Here is a 19,942-nt window from a genome sequence, read left to right as displayed (position 1 = left end):
ACCTGAGTCAGAAAGCTGCTAGGCTGTTGTCTTGAATTCTGCCACTCCACCTACCAGGAACTGAACCAGGGCCCAGCACTGGACAAAATTTACAACTCTGTGCAGGCACATAAAACTTAAAAACAAAAAACAAAAAACTCAACCAAAGAACATTCTTAGCATTCAATCTTTGATGTAGTAAGAGACAGTGCTGTGCAGAAGCCAACCCTTTGCTTCCTTTCCCTTATACCTTATTACCTCATTTAAGCTTCTTTCATTGCTTTGTATGTGTCAGCATTTAATCTCAATTTTTTTTGTTTTGCTCTTGCATACTTGGCCCCTATTTATTTGCTTTTTAAATGACTTTTGCTCCTAGTGCTACAAATATCAACTGTAACTCAGGTGTATGGCACTGGCCTCCTGACCTCCATTGCCTAGTGTGGATGGGCTTCTGTGATGGCTTGGAGTTGGCTTTGGATAGTTGACCTGACAAGCTCAGTCCTTCTGGCCAAGATATCAAGGCCTGGTTGTGGTCAGATGCCAGATACTGGCAAATGCTCCTGAAACACTTCCTAAGTACCCTGGTTGTCCGTTTCTTCCCCCCAACCTCAAAGCATCCATGCTTGCATTTTCTTTTCTCTTTAAATATTTTTCAACAGGAGCAAGTCATTCCCAAAGAAAAGTACAGAAAAGATAAGGAGCCTATTGCTTCTATTCCTAGGAATAAGTCCATGATTCTCCCCTGCAGTGGTATCATAGAAAATAACCCAGTGGGTCAAAGAGGAAATGGCTTCATTGGTTCAGCAGTGATAGCATTGCCTCTGTGTAAGTTTCGAGAGTATGCCAGCTAGTGCTGATTCTTGTGGTTAATCCGTATAGAGTGGTACCTCAGGTTACAGACGCTTCAGGTTACAGACGCTTCAGTTACAGACTCCGCTAACCCAGAAATAGTACTTCAGGTTAAGAACTTTGCTTCAGGATGAGAACAGAAATCATGCTCCGGTGGCGCGGTGGCGGCTGGAGGTCCCATTAGCTAAAGTGGTACCTCAGGTTAAGAACAGTTTCAGGTTAAGAACAGACCTCCAGAACGAATCAAGTTCTTAACTAGAGGTACCACTGTATTGCTGTTTTGGTTTATATGCAGTTCAACTGGAAGGGCTGGGTTTAAGGCATAAATTCTTCCTTGATAGTCATTGGTGATGAGGAAACCAGGTTGGTAGTGCTGCTGCAGATGCCTCCAATGGGACCAGGGGTGCCAACTGCTGGAGGAGTCGGTGTGGTTGTGCTGGCAGGCTGGGTCTGCTGCTGCATCTTCTTCTTGTTCACCTTCCTTTCCTTTGCTCTGCGGTTCTGGAACCAGATTTTCACCTGCAGAGACAAACGCAGAAGGTGGTAAAGGCCATATAGAATATAAAGGAGGAAGATGGGAGAGAAAGAGGATTGAGATGGATGCCCAGGACAAGACCATCTTCACTGTGAGTCCAGGAAGACGTGCTCCCTGTCTTGTCAGCCTTTTTCACCTCGCGTGGGACAGCGGAGCCCTGACTGACTCCATCTACAAAAGTTGAGGCTGCTGAAAAGACTCTTGGGCTGTGCATAGGGGGTTTTGTTCAGGTGTGTGTGCTGTTATTGATACAAATCTTTATTAGTATTAGTGTTATTGATACTATATTTTTAAATGCATTATGACTTATGTTGAAATTGTTCAATTTGGTTGTGTCTTTTTTGTTGTTTTATTTATCGCTTATGACTAGTTTTGTTATGTTTGTAATTACGTGATTTCTTTCGTGGTGTCAGCTGCCTTGAGCATGGTTTGAAATATGGAAAGTGGCATACAAATAAAATGATGTGTGTATGTACTGTAGTTATGAGATGGTTCAAGTTACAGAAAGAAGACAAATGAGGGGACAGGCAAAGTAAAAGAATATATAGTGGCCAAGGAAAGGCAGAGATGAAAAGGAATTGAGAGGGGAAGAGCATGGCATGATTCAGAGCAGAGGCAAAATGGATACATAACGGTAAGAATTCATTTAGGATGTTTTTGCTGTTTTCTAATGCCCCTAATAGTTTGCAATCAGATACCTTTCTGGGGACTTCCAATGTTCCGTGTCATTTTTATGTTCCACATAGTAATAGCTGAGCATTAAGGTTTCTTGCTGAGAACTATTCAGTCATAGTCAAGCAGTGAGGAGGAAAGTGGGACCTACACTGAGGCAGGTGAATGATGCCAATGCTATAAAGGGCTCATCATCTGACCACGTTTTCCTTGGCCTATCACTACCCACCAACCTGGACCACCTAACTAAAAAACAGTTATGTAGGTATCTAGCCTACATTTGAAATCTGTCAAGCAAGACAGAGGATAACCAACCATGAAGCACATTCACAGCCTGATCCTATACGTATTTACACAAATGTAAGCCACTGTATTATGGGACATGGGTGGCGCTGTGGGTTAAACCACAGAGCCTAGGACTTGCTGATCAGAAGTTCAGCGGTTCAAATCCCCACAATGGGGTGAGCTCCCATTGCTCGGTCCCTGCTCCTGCCAACCTAGCAGTTCGAAAGCACATCAGAGTGCAAGTAGATAAATAGGTACCGCTCTGGCGGGAAGGTAAATGGTGTTTCCGTGCGCTGCTCTGGTTCACCAGAAGCGGCTTAGTCATGCTGGCCACATGATCCGGAAGCTGTACGCCGGCTCCCTCGGCCAATAAAGCGAGATGAGCGCTGCAACCCCAGAGTCGGTCACGACTGGACCTAATGGTCAGGGGTCCCTTTACCTTTACCTTTAAGCCACTGTATTCAGTGGGGTCAATTTCGAGGTAAGTGTGTATAAGATTGCAGTCTTTATCCTCAACATTTGCACTGGCATCTGTGCCTGAGATGCTCATTACATTTTGTGATGGTTTGTGATCCTGCTACATGAGGGGCGAGGAACTTGTGGCCCTCCAGTTGTTGCCGGATTCCCAATTCCCGCCACTGCTGAACATTGGCTATGCTAGCTGGGGCTGATTGGAGTTGGGAGTCCAACAGGACCCGCCACTCCTGTGCAAGACCCTTCTGTACCAACCTGCCGCTCGGTGAGTCCCAGCGTTGCTGCCAGTTCTGCTTTCCGCCGGATGGTGATGTAGTGGCTGTAGTGGAATTCCTTCTCTAGTTCCAAGCGCTGGTGGTCTGTGTAGACAACACGATACTTGTCTTTCGTTCTGGTCTTCCCTAATAAACAGCAAACAGTAAGACACTGAATTAGCAGAAGGGATGTGGAAAATGTATTGCCATAACCGTCTTGTGGTCATCTGATGAAGGGAAGTACATTAATTTAAACAACAACATTGAAGAAAGCAGCAATGGGAAAAGGAGGAGGAGGACAGGAGAGGCGGGGAATGGAAAAGTGGTAAGCTGGTGGAGGATGGCAGGAGCGGTAGTGGAGATGGAATGTTTCTCTGAGTTAAAATTCGTATTTCATGTTGTGCCTTTTAAAACTTCTAGCTATAGAGTTTTCTTAAAGTTACAGGAAGTGTATTCTTAAATGTACGCTTTTTTGTACTTTGGCCAAGTGTTAAGATACATATCAGTTCCAGTTCTTCAGTGGTACACCACGCAGCTTTCTCTGATTGCCAGTGTTGACATTTCTTCATCCTAGTGTTCCATTCTTCAGAGGTATTCAGGCCTCCCATTTAACAGCAGCACGTTCTTAGCAGCTGCAGTCGCTCCCTTGATGTGCCCTGTTTTGCTCTTACTTGATGTTCACGTAGTTGAGGTGTGACCTAGCAATTGCCATTGGCATTGGAAGTCATGTTGTTTCTGTGCCCCAATTCACTTTTACAAAGAAACCTCTGTCTATAAGGAGTGCACTAAGAGACATTTCCACATCGTACGCATCCTTTCCTTCCCCGTAATGGCAGCAAGTGTCCATTCCCCAAGAGACAAATGCAAACAGAGGGCAAACCCCTGAGAGGGGATTACATATTGTGGAATTTGCACAAATCAGGCTAGCTTGTACATTATTTAAGACAGTGTTTCCCAACCGGTGTTCCGCGGCACACTAGTGTGCCGCGAGACGTTGCCTGGTGTGCCGCGGGAAAAATTAAAAAATTCGAAAGATATCCGGAGAGGCGGCCTTCGGGCGAGTTTTAATTTTAATTTTCCTTCTCCCACTTAATGCCCCACGCTCGCCCGAGCAGCTTGCAGTCCTCGGTAACCACGGCAACCCGAGGGAGGGGAGGGAACAGGGAAGTCGAGGGCGGCGGCGAGCCGCGATGACGTCAGTGGGCCGCGCCGCCTCGCCCTGGCACGGTGTGAGAGCCCCGGCTAGTGGCGCGAGCTTTGGAATAAGTGGGATCCGCGTGCGCGAGACCGAGATCGCGGGTAAGGAGCTCAGCCCTGGGCAGGAGGAAGCGGGGCCGCGCGTGCGGGCCACATCCCCACAGAGAGCGAGCCTCCCCCGGCCCACCACTCCGGGCAGGTCCACTCGCATGAGGGGGCGGCGATGGCGACGGCCGGCAGCTTGCCTGCAATGCCATCCCTTGAGCAGGCGAGGAGCCCGGAGGCTACCAGATGCGAGTCCTCTTTCCCACTCTGCTCGGGAGTCCAGAGCACTTGGTCGCATTCAGGATCTAGAGTGGGGAAGCGGGGCTTGTGTCTGGGCTGGACACATTGGGCTGCCTGTGCCGCTCGACCTGCGGGGAGAAATCAGGGTGGGAGTCATGACCGTGAGGCAGGGCTGCCAAGTGTGGCAGAAGAGGACACGGCCGTCGCACCTGTCCTTAGGTAGGAGCTTCTTCCGTGTCGACCTGCTGCCCTAAAGTCTTGGCTTTTTTCTTGGCTTTTTGGCGGTTGGCACAGAAGGAAGGCAAGGGGGAGGGGAAAAAATTGAAACTTACACTTTTGTGCGTCCCTCCCAGCGTGACGCTGCGCGCTGACGTCACGGGGCTGTAATGGTGGTGTGCCTCGAGATTTTTTTCATGAAACAAGTGTGCCTTTGCCCAAAAAAGGTTGGGAAACACTGATTTAAGACAACACAAAAGGTGTGTGCCACCCTGTGTGTGTTTTGTGTTGTTGCCATCTAGAAACCCTTGTGAGTAATAAAACAACTGTACAAGTGGAACTGGTAACAAAACGTAGCCATGTGCAGTGCTCCTGTTTAGGGTTCCAGTCCAGCCATTGTTCTCATCCACAATATTCCATCCAATTCTCCCTCTCACTCATTTTTCTGCTTTCTTCCATCTCTCTCCTGCAGCTGTCAGTCAGCAATTGTTGTGGCCACTGTGCATATTTTGCTCTCACTGGGCTGCTTTGCGGTTCCCACCCTCTTAGAGTCCCCCCCCCTTTCTTATTTATTTCTGTAGATCTGCTGGTACTTTCCCTTTTGTGCATGGATGGTGCCAGGTAGGTTGCATAAGGATCAACATTCACTCCTAAAAGAAGAGGCAGTAATTTCAAGAATAGAAACAATTCATATATTTAATTAACCATTGCAGGGTCTCCCAAGCACCCTGTTCAATTTGTTAGCATTCAAAGATGAATTTAATTTAAATCCACCAGAAATTAACTGAGCAGAGTTCTCTGTGGGCAGCCTGACATTCACATCAGCTATCCAGCTTGGACCCCTGCAGACTAATTGTGAGTCATGTACAATGGAGCTCTTGTGCACAGTGGAGTAGGGAACAAAAATGGAAATGAGGCTGTGTAATCTTGCAACAGTCCTCACAATTAACTTTCTACACCTCTGCATTATTCCAGAGGCTTGGAAGCCCCACGAGGGAACTATGGGGTTTGTGGGCTCTAAGGTGACACAGTGCATGAGTACCGTATGACCATTTGACTCTCAACAGCAAATAAATAAATTCTGTCCAAAACATCAGGCAGGACCATTTAAGATATCAACATCCTTTTGAATAGGAATCTCAGTCCACTGAACAGGAACCAGTCCAGAGAAGAGCAGATGTCTGTTAGCTGTCTTTTCCTTAACTTTTGCCAATAAGATTGGCATTGAAACCAGCACCCAGCGGGTGAGAAATCCAGAGCATTTGCTCATTAATTTTAATGCCTGGGATCAACATCAGTTGTCAGTGAGAATTCTGCTTGGCAATTGCAATTGCTTATCTCCAGCTGCTCACCAAATGTCGAGCACCAGATTTTGGCCCTGGCGCTGCTGAAGTATATTAGCAAAAGTAGGCCAAATTCTTTTCTGAGTATAAATAGGAAGCATTGACTTCAGTTCAGAAGAAGAAGAAGAGGAGGAGGAGGAGGAGTTTGGACTTGATATCCCGCCTTTCACTCCCCTTAAGGAGTCTCAAAGCAGCTAACAATATCCTTTCCCTTCCTCTCCCACAACAAACACTCTGTGAGGTGAGTGAGACTGAGAGACTTCAGAGAAGTGTGACTAGCCCAAGGTCACCCAGCAGCTGCATGTGGAGGAGCGAGGAAGCGAACCCGGTTCACCAGATTTCGAGTCTACCGCTCTTAACCACTACACCACACTGGCTCTCAATAGTTATTACAGCATTTTATTTACATACTAATCCAGACAGTCAAGTGAGCAGTATGGGAGGGACAATGCACTGTCCGAGAACTACTGTACCACATTGGCTCTCACTGGCTTTCCACGATGTGCCTCTCCACACAAGTATTTCTCGTGATGCCTGCATGAATGCCATTTTGCTGTGTGCTCACTGCTGAAACAGGTATTGATTACACTGGCCTCCATGATTCACAACAGGCCCTAGAGGATTCACCAGAGGCGTAGCTGGGGGGCGCACTGGGTACCACTCACCCAGGGGGTGGCACTTACCGTGGGGCCTGCAGCGCACCCGAGCCATGTGTCTCTCCTGGGAGAGATGCTGTGTGATGCCTGGATGTTGCACGCAACAGCGTCCATCCAGGCATCGCAAACAACATTGTGACGTCATGCGTGACACCGCCGTCATGACGTTGCGCACATGCAACCAGCCCTCCATCTTATTCCTGCGTCGGTCCCTCTGTCTTAGAGAGTGCAAGCACCTTCGCATTCCCTCCCAGTGAAGCTGTTCTTGCAAGGAAATCGTATGTTCCCTATAGCCAGCCCCAGCCAGCAATCTTGCTGCAGCTTTTTGAGCTGGTTGAAGTTTCTGATCACTTTTCAAAAGCAGCCCCCCAGCCCCACATAGAGCACAGTGCAGTAATCCAAATGGGATGTAACCTAAACAGTCAAGCAACCTGATTGATATTTGGGACCCACAATCTTATGCTCTCCCATTCCTACTATAAGTTCACCCTCTGCTCTTTTCCTACAACACCAGCTTTACATAGAAGAAAAAGAGTGTATAGATGAGGGTAGCAGCAGCAGCTGTTACTTTTGTGCTGGACATGCAGCATTTTAAAGGCACAGGAGCCCTGCTACAATATAGGAGGGCAAGCCTGGAGGAAAAAGATGCAGAGGAAAAGAAAGGTGTCCAAAACCCACCTAAGAATGGGAAAACTTAGTGGAGGTTGACTCACAACCCGCCAGCACACTCAGCTACAGTCCATCTATATCACCACTTTCTGAAATATGTTCCCTCCTCTGGCCCATTTGATGGGCATCTCACTAGAACATTTACAACACTCTTCATGACTTTGTCTTTCAATTTCAAACATTTCATGAATTTAAATAGGATTTTTACCTCCCCATCCCAGCCCCCAATTAACTGGAGAAACACAAGGTCTGCGTGCTTGTTTTGTCGTTAATTACTCATACTTGATAACTCATTTTTTCTAATCTATTTTATCAGCCAGCCAAATAGGATTAACAGTCCATCCCATGCATATAGAAAATCAGTGGGTTTAGGCATGTCTAACTTTGCATGGGATCAGGCTGTTAAGTAGTGTCAAATAATCTGAATATTCTGTCACTCAAAGGAACTAGAAGGAAGCAGGGGAGTATTAAAGAGGAGTCCACAAACAATACAGCCTATATATTATTTCATTCTGGGTTGCCAACATGGTGCCCATGGGCACAACAGCACCCTGGAGGACTTCCCCTGATGCCTGTGAAAGCTCTTAATCCCCTCCCCGTCTCACTGCACTGTCTTTATTAAGTAGCCAGAGTGGTTATCTTCCCTCACCCTCCTAAAAACTACATAGCACTGAAGGAGGAAGTTGAAAGAGTGGCACTCTTCGCCACTTCTTTCAGCTCTGTGCTTTCTGAGTCTCAGATTGGCTTCTGGGCAGCTTAACAGGAAGCAGAGTAACCAAGAGGGAAAGAGAGGAAGCAGGGAGGCTAAGGAGGGAAACTGGAGGGATCTGGGAGACTTGAGGGTAGCTGAGAGGAGAAAATGTTGTGCCACAAGAGTCAAGAGAAAGGGTGAAGTGTGACAAAGAGTGGGAGGAGGTGCACGTGCCACACACAAAATCAGATCCAGTAAAATTGATCCTCTTGAAATTTCATAATTTTAATGGGTTCACACATATCCCAAGCCACCATCAAATCATGGATCACTTTTGTATCCATTGGAAACCCCCTACAGATCCACTGTTTTCCAGCACTGCCATGACACAAAAACATGGATCTGAGACACGGATCCTTATTTACTCTAATTTTTCAATGAATCCCCTGAAGATCACCATTAAACCATGTCACACATTCTGCAAGTTCCAGAGGATCCATTTTAATTCTACTGCACCTGACATTTACTCAGACCACTTATGAAAGCAAAGAATATGTGCATGCTTACACAGATCTGCTTTCTGTCTGGTTGGGAGGGGGAGAAATAACCAGAGGGGGTGGTGCCCATGGCACTTTCAACATTCAAAATGTGCCTGTGGCCCCTAAAAGGTTGGCAACCCCTGGCTTAGCTGCATTACTCATCCATGTCAATAATTAGCAAATACGTGTAGAGCACAGAAATGCGGATGATTCATAAACAGAAGGAAAAAACCTAATGACTGAGTGGAGAGTGAACACAATTACTATATCAGTTCCAAGTTATCTGATGGGTTTGTGGGGAGAGGGCTATTAGGAAAAAAGGGAAAATGTAAAATGTACCAGCTACAATTTGCGAATTCTGACATACAGGCGTTTCCTACTCATGCACGATCAACACACATGCAACTGCTGACACACACACTATTTTCAGTGCTGAAAGGGGGCGGGGGGGGGGGAAGGGACTTAAGAACATCCCGCTGATGCGCATGGTAGCCGGGAACAGAATCCCCCACATAAGTGGGAATTCCCCTGTATTAGTGGAATGTGTGTTGAGCAGAAAGCATGGAAGATTGGTAGTTTGGATACAAAAGACAACTATACCTAAATCATTTCATGTGACAGGTTTCTGTGTACTTGCTTCAACAGGCAACTCCCTATTTACACACAATCAAGTCATGTGTGACCGCCCACATTGCCGCAAACCCAGAAATGGCACCTAAAGAGGCAAAAACAGTTCCCCAAAGAGTGCGAATATGGCAAAAACGACGTAACCCCTGCGTAAATAGGGAGTTGCCTGTGTCATTTGAAATGATTATCAAAGAGAAAGACAGAAATGATGGGCTTCTGAACACCTGTTATTTATTATTATTATTATTAGTAGTAGTAGTAGTAGTAGTAGTAGTAGTAGTAGTAGTATACCACCCTTCATCCAAAGATTACAGGGCAGTTCACAACATAAAAATACAAAATGAGAACACAAAATGCATACTGAAAACAAAAACAAAACCAATAATCCCCCCAAAACAAACTCATTTAAAGGCCATAGAATGTTAATCAGCGAAAGGCCTGATTATAGAGTAATGATTACATGTCTAAAGAGATGTAATAACAGTGCCAGGCAAGCCACCTTGGGGAGAGCATTCTGCATATGAGGAGGCCTGTTCTTGTGTTGCCATCCTCTGGACCTCCCATGCAGGAGACACACGAAGAAGGGCCTCAGAGGATGATCTCAGGGTCGAGGTAGGCTCATACGAAGAGAGGAAGTCCTGAGCATTTTAAGGCTTTATAGCACTTTGAAATGGGCCTGGAAACTGTTAGCCAGTGCAGTCTGGCCAGGATCGGTGAAATTTGAAACCATCTTGCCCTAGTGAGCAAGCATAATGTGTTTCAGTAATCTAATTTAGAGGTTACCAGAGCATAGGTGACAAAAATTAGGTTATCCCTGTCCACATAGGAATGCAACTGGGCCATCAGTTGAAGGTGATGGAAGGTACTCTACACCACTGAGGCCACCTGAGCTTCAAGCTATGTACAGTGGTACCCCGGGTTAAGTACTTAATTCTTTCCGGAGGTCCGTTCTTAACCTGAAACTGTTCTTAACCTGAAGCACCACTTTAGCTAATGGGGCCTCACACTGCTGCCGCACTGCCAGAGCACGCTTTCTGTTCTCATCCTGAAGCAAAGTTCTTAACCTGAAGCACTATTTCTGGGTTAGCGGAGTCTGTAACCTGAAGTGTATGTAACCTGAAGTGTATGTAACCCGAGGTACCACTGTACCTGCTCCTTCAGAGGGAGTGTAACCCCATCAAGCGGTTTCATGTACATGTTAAACAGCATGACTTACAATTTTCTTAAATGTCAATCCAACATTCCACTGTATGGTAATACTGCATTTCATGCCAGATTTTATATACTGTATTTTTCTGTGTATACAGCCCCCCACATATAAGACACCCCCCTATTTTTGGGACCCCTTATTAAGGAAATGGGGGGTGATTGCTTGGAATTGTTGAGCTTTTTTAGGGGGGCAGGTTGCCAACAATCGCACACCCACCTGACCACCAATCGTACAAAACATTGTCTTATACACAGAAAAATACGGTATGTATCATCCATACATCAATTGATTTATTTTTTCTTGTTTCCACCATGCTCAGTTGTCCATTAAGAGGATGTTCTGCTGGTAATATGGACAGTAAATATAGGCGTTACCAGAACAGTTTGCCAGGCTCAGCAAAGCCATGCCCCATTTTACATAGGCATTCACATCCCTTCTAAGGTTGACTGAAGAATGTGAGCCTAGAATACTTCCCTCCACGCACCTTTTTTAAACAAAATATAATCTGCAATGGAAAAAATTAACAACATTTTTACATGCAGTTGTCGCAAATATATTATTTATCTGAATGCAAACCCTCCCCATTTAGGCACTTCCTTCTTCCTCTGATGATAAAGTGGTAAGACCCACTTCTAAAATCTAGCCAGAGACAATTTTGTCAGAAAATTCATATTTGAATAGGTTTTAGTTTTACTGATTCGAGCAGAACGTCAAACTGTGGGTGTCTTTAAAACTTGTTTGTTTGTTTGTTGTTTTTAAGAACCTGTTTTTAACCACTAGTTGCTATAGTTTCATATTTTGCTTTCATATATTTGTAAATATGTTTAAAGCACTGTGCAAAAATATTTTTCCTTGCAAAAATATATATGTTTAATCATTTTTTATTCTGTAAAATTTTCTCCATTCTTTCTGGTTTGGCCTGGTTTATAAAAGAAATGCACATTCCTCGTTAGCAATTTTTTGTTCTATTAAAATGTATTCATTCCTTTCTTTCTATTTTGGCCTGGTTTAGAAAAGGAAATTAACAATCTAATAACTGGTGTTGTGGGATGCACACATTCAGCAAAGACTCAATAGTGAAATATATTGGAATATCTAAAATTGGGACAGTGATTGTGAATTGGCTTTTTTCTTGTTTAGTAATGTAATTATTTTTTTAGGAAACTCTCTCACCTAACCTTTGATATCTAAGCTACTGAATTACTTCTACAGCTTTAGTTTTAGAGATAATGTGCTAATTTAAACATTATCAGTACAGTAGTACTATAACATAACAGTTTTAACAATATGTTAAAGATAAGTAAACATTTATCAGTTTTAGAGTTAGACCCGTAAGTAGTAGCAGTTGCCAGGGCATTACCACATTCACCTCTACATAGTTTCAGCCTTATTTCAAACATTGTGATATATTGAAATATCCCGATGTTTAGCTGGTGGAATATTGTGATGTTGAAAACCAGATATCGCTCAGCCCTAATCCCTAACTTCAAAGGCAGCTCTCCTGCTATCTTTGCTTTCCAATTAACTCCTATTCTTTATTCATTAAACCACTTTTCCTGATAGTAGGCATTGAGCCCAATTGTCCAATTTTTAATATTTGAAAACTTTATTGCCACCACCTGACTATCTTCTGATAAGAAGGGCTAACTTATTTTGAATTCCCGCCCCCATCCACAATCTTGTCACAATTATGGGAGGTAAATGACCTCCTTGATCAGCCCAAATAAACCTGTTAATGAGGCCAGAGGCAAGAAGTTCAAAATGGGGATCAAGGGGAGGCTAATGTCCGTATAGAGGGAAGGCATCGTTGCTATTGTTAATGTGTAACCCTAATAGGGCTCAACTTAGCTATCATTAGATAAGGGAACTGCTTTAATATGCTACACGAACCATAAAAGGAATCACCTTTGAGTGTATGCACATGCATACACACACTGATACACATTCAGGTTTTTTACCTAAAACAATCAACACCTAAGTACTAATTTAGTCATGATCCAAGGATTTGTTCTGTTTCATTTGCTATTCTGGGGCCAGGATTTATCCCAATTAATCTGCATAACCTAATCTACTCTCTGCTGGCAAGATGTCCCCAAAGAAAACAAAAGGATTGCGTTAATGCCTGGAGCAGCACACCAGAGTGTAAACCAATTACAGTATATCAATATCTGAATAGATCATGGACGTAAAAAAGAAATGGATTTACACCTGTGTTCAGCCAAACATTAGGGTCTTTTTTCACTCTCGTTAAATACACCCTCTTGTTAATGGTTTGCACACATTTCCAACAGAATGCAAAACTGTTTGCAAGGTTGCAGGTGTGTTCCCTGACGTCTCATTGCTCCCTCACTCCACTCCCATCATACTTATTGATTTGCAATATTTATGTACTCCCAAATAACAAAAGAGTATATTTAAACCATAAATGAAACTGATCAGTTGATGCAGAATGTGGATGAAGATTCACATCCTGGCTTACGTACAAATGATGCACATTCCATTGAAACTACTAACATCCACTTTCAGGTGAATATTTGGCATAGTGTTTAATGGTATGTCCATTTGGATTACCATCCAGGTGTGCATGCCCATCCACATCTACACTCTGTCCCTACCTGGTCATTCATGATGCATCACCAGAACTGCTAGACTGGGGCAAAAGTCATGCCGCTTAATAGTGGTGGGCAATGAAGCTTCCAGCAAAGCATGGCAAGACAACGGAGGGCAAGGCAGACATGTTCTCTCCCTGTCACTCTAAACAGAAGTAGATGAGCTATCAATGGATCAGAACAGGCATGGAAAAGAGCACAAAGGAGCCGGAGGGTAAAGATTTTCCATGAACCAGTTTTGCGCCTTCTGAAATAGCAGTTTTCACACAGAAAACCAATGTGAAATTTTGCCCAAAGTGGAAAGATTAATGCAATTTGTTAAAGTATTTCAGGAATCTGTGATTTTGAGCAAATAGCAACTCGGGGGGGGAGGGGGGACCACAAAAGGAATGCACATCTAAGACCAATGGCACCTCTTCCCAATATGGCAGCAGCATACAACCAACATGAAATAAATACACATGGGTGGTAGGATTCCAGGAGTTGCTTTAGGCATTATCAAGGGGTTGCATAAGTTCCTGTGACATTGTTCTCTTGGAACAGCACGTGCTCACCATACCCAAGAACTATTTTGGAATTCCTCTCAGTTTCAAGAATCGTTATCCATGCGGCATGGGGATGAGTCAGGCTGATAAGAAATCATTTTACTTCCAAATCTCTGTCAGTTCTGGGTAACTGGAGAAGCAACTACCTGGTTCACACAACATGCGAAACAACTTTAGCTTAATGAAATCAAGTGAGTGTACAAGCTTCCCAAGAGGAGATCACAACCACTTTACTCCTCCCTGGTTCATTTTGCTGCTGGGCTGCTCTAGGCCAAGCTAAGATTTGGCTTAGCCTAGTTTGGCTTAGTGTGTCATCCAAAGCAGGCCAATGTCATGTGCATGCAAGCTCACAATCTCTGACAATAAAAAAGCTGCATTTTCTTAAAGACACAAGCTAAAATGTACTTACCAAAAACATCTCCAAACTAATGCATCAGATTGGGTGGCTTACAGTTTGTTTCAGACAGATTTTCTCATCAAGTGAGAAAGTTCCTTTCCAAGCTGAGGTTGGTATTCAACTAAGTTTTTCTCGAAACAGACACACTGAAATTAACTTAGACCTGTTCATTAAATCCAACAGGTCTATTCTGAGTAAAACCTACCTGACTACCACCCTAAGTGTGTCAGAAACAAGAGATGAAATTTATAGGGACCACTATTCTTTTAGTCAAGTGGTGATGGGAAAGAAAATACAGTGGTACCTCGGGTTACATACGCTTCAGGTTACAGAAGCTTCAGGTTACAGACTCCGCTAACGCAGAAATAGTACCTCGGGTTAAGAACTTTGCTTCAGGAAATCGGGCTCCAGCAGTGCAGCAGCAGCGGGAGGCCCCATTAGCTAAAGTGGTGCTTCAGGTTAAGAACAGTTTCAGGTTAAGAACAGACTTCTGGAACAAATTAAGTTCTTAACCCGAGGTGCCACTGTACCAGGGGTTTACCGTATCTAACCACAATATCCCAAATGCTAAATAATTTTAAAGAGCAGACTCCAAACAAATACAGTGATTCCCATTATATTATTGCAATCCTATACACAGTTCCCTGGGAATAAGTCGCCTCAAATAAGCAAGCACAGATTCTCACTGTGGATAATATACTTTTCTTGTTAAACTGTGCTCTGAGGTGTTACAGCAACAAAAAGGGAGGGGTGTGTGGAAAAAGTAATAAATAGATTTCATTTGGAGTTTAGAGAATATTCTTAGCCATTCAGCAGAATATTCAACAGTGGAGCCCTAAAACAAGTGGATTGTGGCTTTGCAGTATAATTAGTAATTACCTGAGCACCTTTGTGTGAAAAGCCTGCCACATCTTCTCCCTGTGCTAGTACCTTTGAAACACAACGCCTCTCCAACCAGGACAAATGCTCCCTTATTTCGTAACCCACAGGAACAGCCATCTTCTCAGCTGTGAAACCTAAAATAGCAGTGAAGCTGCCTGGCATAATGAGCAAGAATGGCATACTTTCTAAACTGCCACAACAGGAACTAAAACTCTTGCTTCTGTGTGCCTGGTTACCTAGAAGAAGACAGGAGTGTGCGTGCAGATTATTCACCACAGAGGTGGAAAGATGCAGAATGTTTGAGTACAGAACACTATTTAATCCAGCAAGCAGTGTATGGGGCGGGAAAGCGCCATAATTTACGAAATAGTTGTTGTGGAGTAAAGGGACTCTTTTTTTTAAAAAAAAAAAAAAGATTAGGCATCACCATAATAGGACCAAACTAGGCATAAAGTAGCAAATACATGTCTCTCAGCAAGCTTCAATTTTATTTTAATGCCATCTCAGGGGCTCTGAGTTTGATTGCTGTGCTGGAATGGGGGTGGCTGCTTAATCTTCTCTCAGTAGGATGTTTTCCTGATCAAAATGTCGCTCTCCCAAGCTGCCTTTCACCACACCACAGAGTTCTTCTTTTCCTGTTCTCTCCTTGATTCTGCCCACCCCCCTCAGTCTTGGAGTGGAATTGGTTTTATCTCAGTTCAGGCTTGTGGATGCTGACTCACCAGGTGAATATCTAGGTGTCCAGCATCTAGATTAGGCTGGATTGTTTTAGGAGCCGGAGCTAATTTGGACAATAGCTTTCCCTTGCATAGCTACAGAAACACCTTAGGGACCAGATAATCTCCAAAACTGCCCACTCCCTTGTGGACCCACAGCTTTTAAGATCAGTCTCACAGGTCCTGCTCTCATGGCCATCTATACATCAGCTCAGGTGGGTGTATATAAGAGACTGGTTTTCTTGGAGGTGACATCAAAATTGTGGAGCGACTTCACAGTGAAGATCCACCAGGTTGACTCTCTGCCATTCATTAGACTAGTCTTCTCCAATGTGGTGCCATTCAGATGTTTTGAGCTACAGCTCCCATCATCCCAAGCTGCCACAGTGTTGCAGTCCAAAACATCTGAAAGGCACCAGGTTGGTGAAAGCTGCTTTAAATAATCCGCTAATTTTTTAGTTTTGTACTGCTGCCTTTTAAGCTGTTTTCACCTTTGTCATTTTCACTCTGTGTAATAGATCTAGGCTGCAATCATAAGTCTCTGAAGTCGCCCCCCCATCTCTGCTGCGCAAGGCCAGAGAAGAATCATAGAAGAACAGGATTGTGGAGTTTGAAGGGACCCCAGAGGGTCATTTAGCCCAACCCCCTGCAATGCAGAAATCTCAACTAGATAATACATGCCATCCAACTTCTGCTTTAAAACCTCCAAGGAAGGAGAAATCACAGCCTCTCAAGGGAGCCTGCTCCACTGTTGAACCACTCTTACTGGCAAAAAAAAAAGTTCTTCCTGGTGGTGGCAGGGGGCAGGTAGGTTGCTGTGCCAGTGTGGAATGAAAACAGCAATCCTTTGCACACCTACTTGAAAGTAAGCCTTATTGTTTCCAAGGAAATATGCATCAAGCAATGCTATAGAACAGAACTGTTCTTGTTAATATAATGATGCAAGTCATGAGATATTATATGTAAAAAGAGAATGAGATCTGCTTGCCTACAGTTTAAAAGCTGGTTTTATTCCAGTATAAATCCTTTTAGGGCTTTTATTTTTGGCAGATGTATCTTCCACCACTGGAGTCCCTTAATGTCCATTCAGATCTCTAATTTTAGTGCATTCAATGTACAATGAACATTAGAAATACAGTCATACCTCAGGCTACAGATGCTTCAGGTTGTGCATTTTCAGTTTGCGCACTGCACCGAACCCGGAAGTACCGGAATGGGTTACTTCGGGTTTCGGTGCTTGCACATGCACAGAAGCACTAAATCACGCTTTGCGCATGCGCAGAATCGTGACCCGCACGTGCGCAGACACAGTGCTGCGGGTTGCGAATGCTGTGGGCTGCAAACGTGCCTCCCGCACGGATCACATTCACAACCTGAGCGTCCACTGTATCGGTTAAATATACAGGCATATTTAAAGGGAGGCTGCTATTCTCTGGATCTTCAAAGAAACCATACCTTAAGGACTGTATGTACCTTGGACAAAGGACTGGCTGCTCAACAAATCTCATATGAGGTCAGCAGCATGCTGTGGTTAATAATTTAAGAAAGACTTGTGTGTGTACGTGCATGGTTGTGTGTACATATAGCATGCCTCTATATGTATCTCTGCATGGAGAAGAGAAGCTATCAGTTTCAGATATTTGACAGTGATGTGTTCCATATTGAAAACAAACCCCAAAAGTTTTATCATGCTGAAAAATCCACAATGAACTCACACATAGGAATTACACACAGAGATGAAAAGCCTTTCTGCTAAAGACTCCAGAAAGGCTCTAATGTGAAATCTGCAGCAGTAATTTCAGACTCAAACACACTCAGCTCCTAGGATTTGAGTGAATTTTAATCTCCTTCCCATAACAGAAACAGAAGTATTTCTGAGAATATTTATTTAGATTCTAATCAACTGTTTTTCCGCAACTTGGAAACATCGGCTTGTCACTGCATTCAAATCCTCGTTTCACCATCCATTGCAACCACTGTGACAAAATGACAATAGCCAAGCTTGAATATCTAGCAACAAAATATTGGGACTCATTGTTTTCAAAAGGGTATTGAACCAGAGTGGAAATTATGCCCCATTACTACTTATATGAAGGGCGAGTTTCAAAGCTCACATATAAAACACGGGCAATGAACTATTCATAGACTATTTATTTACAAAGGTGGGTTGAAAATAAAATCACAAGGAAGTCTGTGAAAAATTGCAAAGAAGTGCAAGACTTTCACACATATTTGTGAACATCTTCTGCAGAGGAAAAGAGCAACATTTAACAATGACTGTAGCTTTTAATAATAATAATAGGCATTTGTTTTGTTGTCCAAATAAAACAATATTCCAAACAACGTTATAGACACAATCCAGCAAGTTAGTTGCAATGGCAAGTCCAGTTAATTTCAGTAAAATGTTACTCAATACTGTTTTGCTGAAATGTGCCTCTGGAGTATCTCCTTTCTCTAGCCCCACAGTCTCAATATGAATCACCAGCAGCGTAGATCAGTTGTCAGTGCCCAGAGCCTGTGGGCATGCACAGGGGTGGGAGACAGCCACCCAGCCCTCAACACCAATGCTGCCGGAGCGACCCCAGCCCCACCAAGAGTACAGTGAAAGTACCTGCCTGGTGTCAGTTGGCTGGGAGCTCTAAAGTGTGGGTGCTCGAAGGCCTGGGGGGGAATGGAAAAATGGGGGGGTCATGTTATTTTCTGTTTTTTCCCAAAGCCATTTTTTTCAGGAAAAAATGGGGGGAAAGTGTGTGGAATATTCAAACTATATCAAACTATTTTTTTCATTTTTTCTGGGGGGAAAAACCCTGTTTTTTACCCCAATTTTTCCAGTTTTTTTCCAGGCCTTCTCATCTCTAGGCAGGGGGGAGCCCAGTCTGTGGGTGGAGAGGAGCACTGGGCTGGGCTGGGCTGCACTGGGGGTGCCTACATGGGGGCACTTGGTTTTTGCCCCCTCAAATATTGTGCTCCCAAGGCCACAGCCCCCTGGTACCCCCCACACTACGCCCCTGTAAATCACTATTAGTGATTTGTTAAAAAACTAATGATCTTCGTCATTACATATAGTTTAGGTGTGAGCTCTACTGTGTGCTTAAAAAATAAAAAAAGGAGTGGTTGCAGTTTCAAAATGTTTATGGATGCAGTGTTACTCTTGAAGTCTCATGTGATGTTTGTCCCATTTGTGCTAAAGTTTGCTGCTATTCTAATTTTTGGCCAGTCACCTATACCTTGGCAAACTATTGTAGTCCACTCTACACATGCGGTCTTTAAAGAAGCTGTAGCTTGTGTAGAATACGGTAGCTTGCTTAAAAATAAGATCACGTACTGCCATTGTCCCATTGCTTTTTGGCATCAAGTGAGGTTTTTATTTATTTATTTAAAAAGGCATCTCCTGGCTGCTGAGTCTTTTTAGAATTATTGCTGCTGAGCGGATAGTAAAAAATTCACTGACATTCAGCATCAACTATTTTTATTTTTATTTAATTAAGTGTTTTCATAATTTGATAAAGTTGCAGTTATGTTTGATGCTCTTAGATTTTTGTTAATTGTGAACGGTGCTGTTCCTCTTAGCGGTACGTGGTCTTAAAATGCTACAAACAAGCAAATTAAAGCTGGCCCAATCCCTAACGCTGCTAATGATGCATAAACTACGTGTGCCTATATATCTGTTTAGTTTCAAGCAAAAGGTGTTTGAGCTTGCTTAGATGAAATTGCTCCTGCTTAAATAATTAGTAGGCTCAATATCACAAGCTGGAAATGTGTGCTTGGTTATAAGCAAACAAAATGACCTAAATCCCTATCCAACTAAACACTAAACAAGTGGATATAAATTCCACTAAAATCAATAGATCTAAGTCCTGTTGATCAGGGTTTTAGAAGCTTTTAATAATTTCATTCATGATATCTTGAACACTAAATCATATCATCTAAAGGTCCCTTTTTCTCCCAGGTTCTCCAAGATTTAATAACACCACTACGTTATTTTCCAGCAGCTCTCAGGATACATCCCAGTAGCGATTTAGTCAATAAGGAGCTGAGAAGAAGCCTTTAATATAGCCATCTAGCATTATGATTTATAACATGCATAATTAAACTGTTGATATTTTTAAGGCAAATGCATACTCCAGTTGCAGCATGATGCCAGCCATTAATCAATGCAAACTGATTGTTTGATTCGTATCATTTCATTTAAGAGTTTTATTTGCCCTCTATGTTAATCTTATTCCTGAGCGAGTTACTCCTTTATTAAAAATGCTTTAAAATGATTACAGATTTTAAATAATATAATGCACCTAATATAATGTACATAGGA

At 43.4% G+C, this 19,942-nt stretch overlaps 1 protein-coding gene across 1 annotated transcript in view; it reads right to left on the bottom strand.

Moving 5' to 3' along the window:
- Positions 1 to 1,073: 1,073 nt before the first annotated feature.
- Positions 1,074 to 19,942, bottom strand: part of CDX1 (caudal type homeobox 1) — a 32,339-nt gene continuing 13,470 nt past the window's right edge. Inside the window, exons 2-3 of the mRNA XM_083728708.1 lie at positions 3,050 to 3,195; positions 1,074 to 1,347 (exon numbers count right to left, since the gene is read on the bottom strand). Of these exons, the coding sequence (XP_083584834.1) occupies positions 1,144 to 1,347; positions 3,050 to 3,195 (350 nt within the window). The 3' untranslated portion in view covers positions 1,074 to 1,143. The remainder of the gene's footprint in view (positions 1,348 to 3,049; positions 3,196 to 19,942) is intronic.

This window comes from Podarcis gaigeae (assembly GCF_964106915.1).
Source record: "Podarcis gaigeae genome assembly, chromosome: 2".
Classification (NCBI taxonomy): Eukaryota; Metazoa; Chordata; class Lepidosauria; order Squamata; family Lacertidae; genus Podarcis; species Podarcis gaigeae.
Note: the sequence above shows the minus strand (reverse complement) of the source record. Positions and strands in the feature narration are given on the sequence as shown.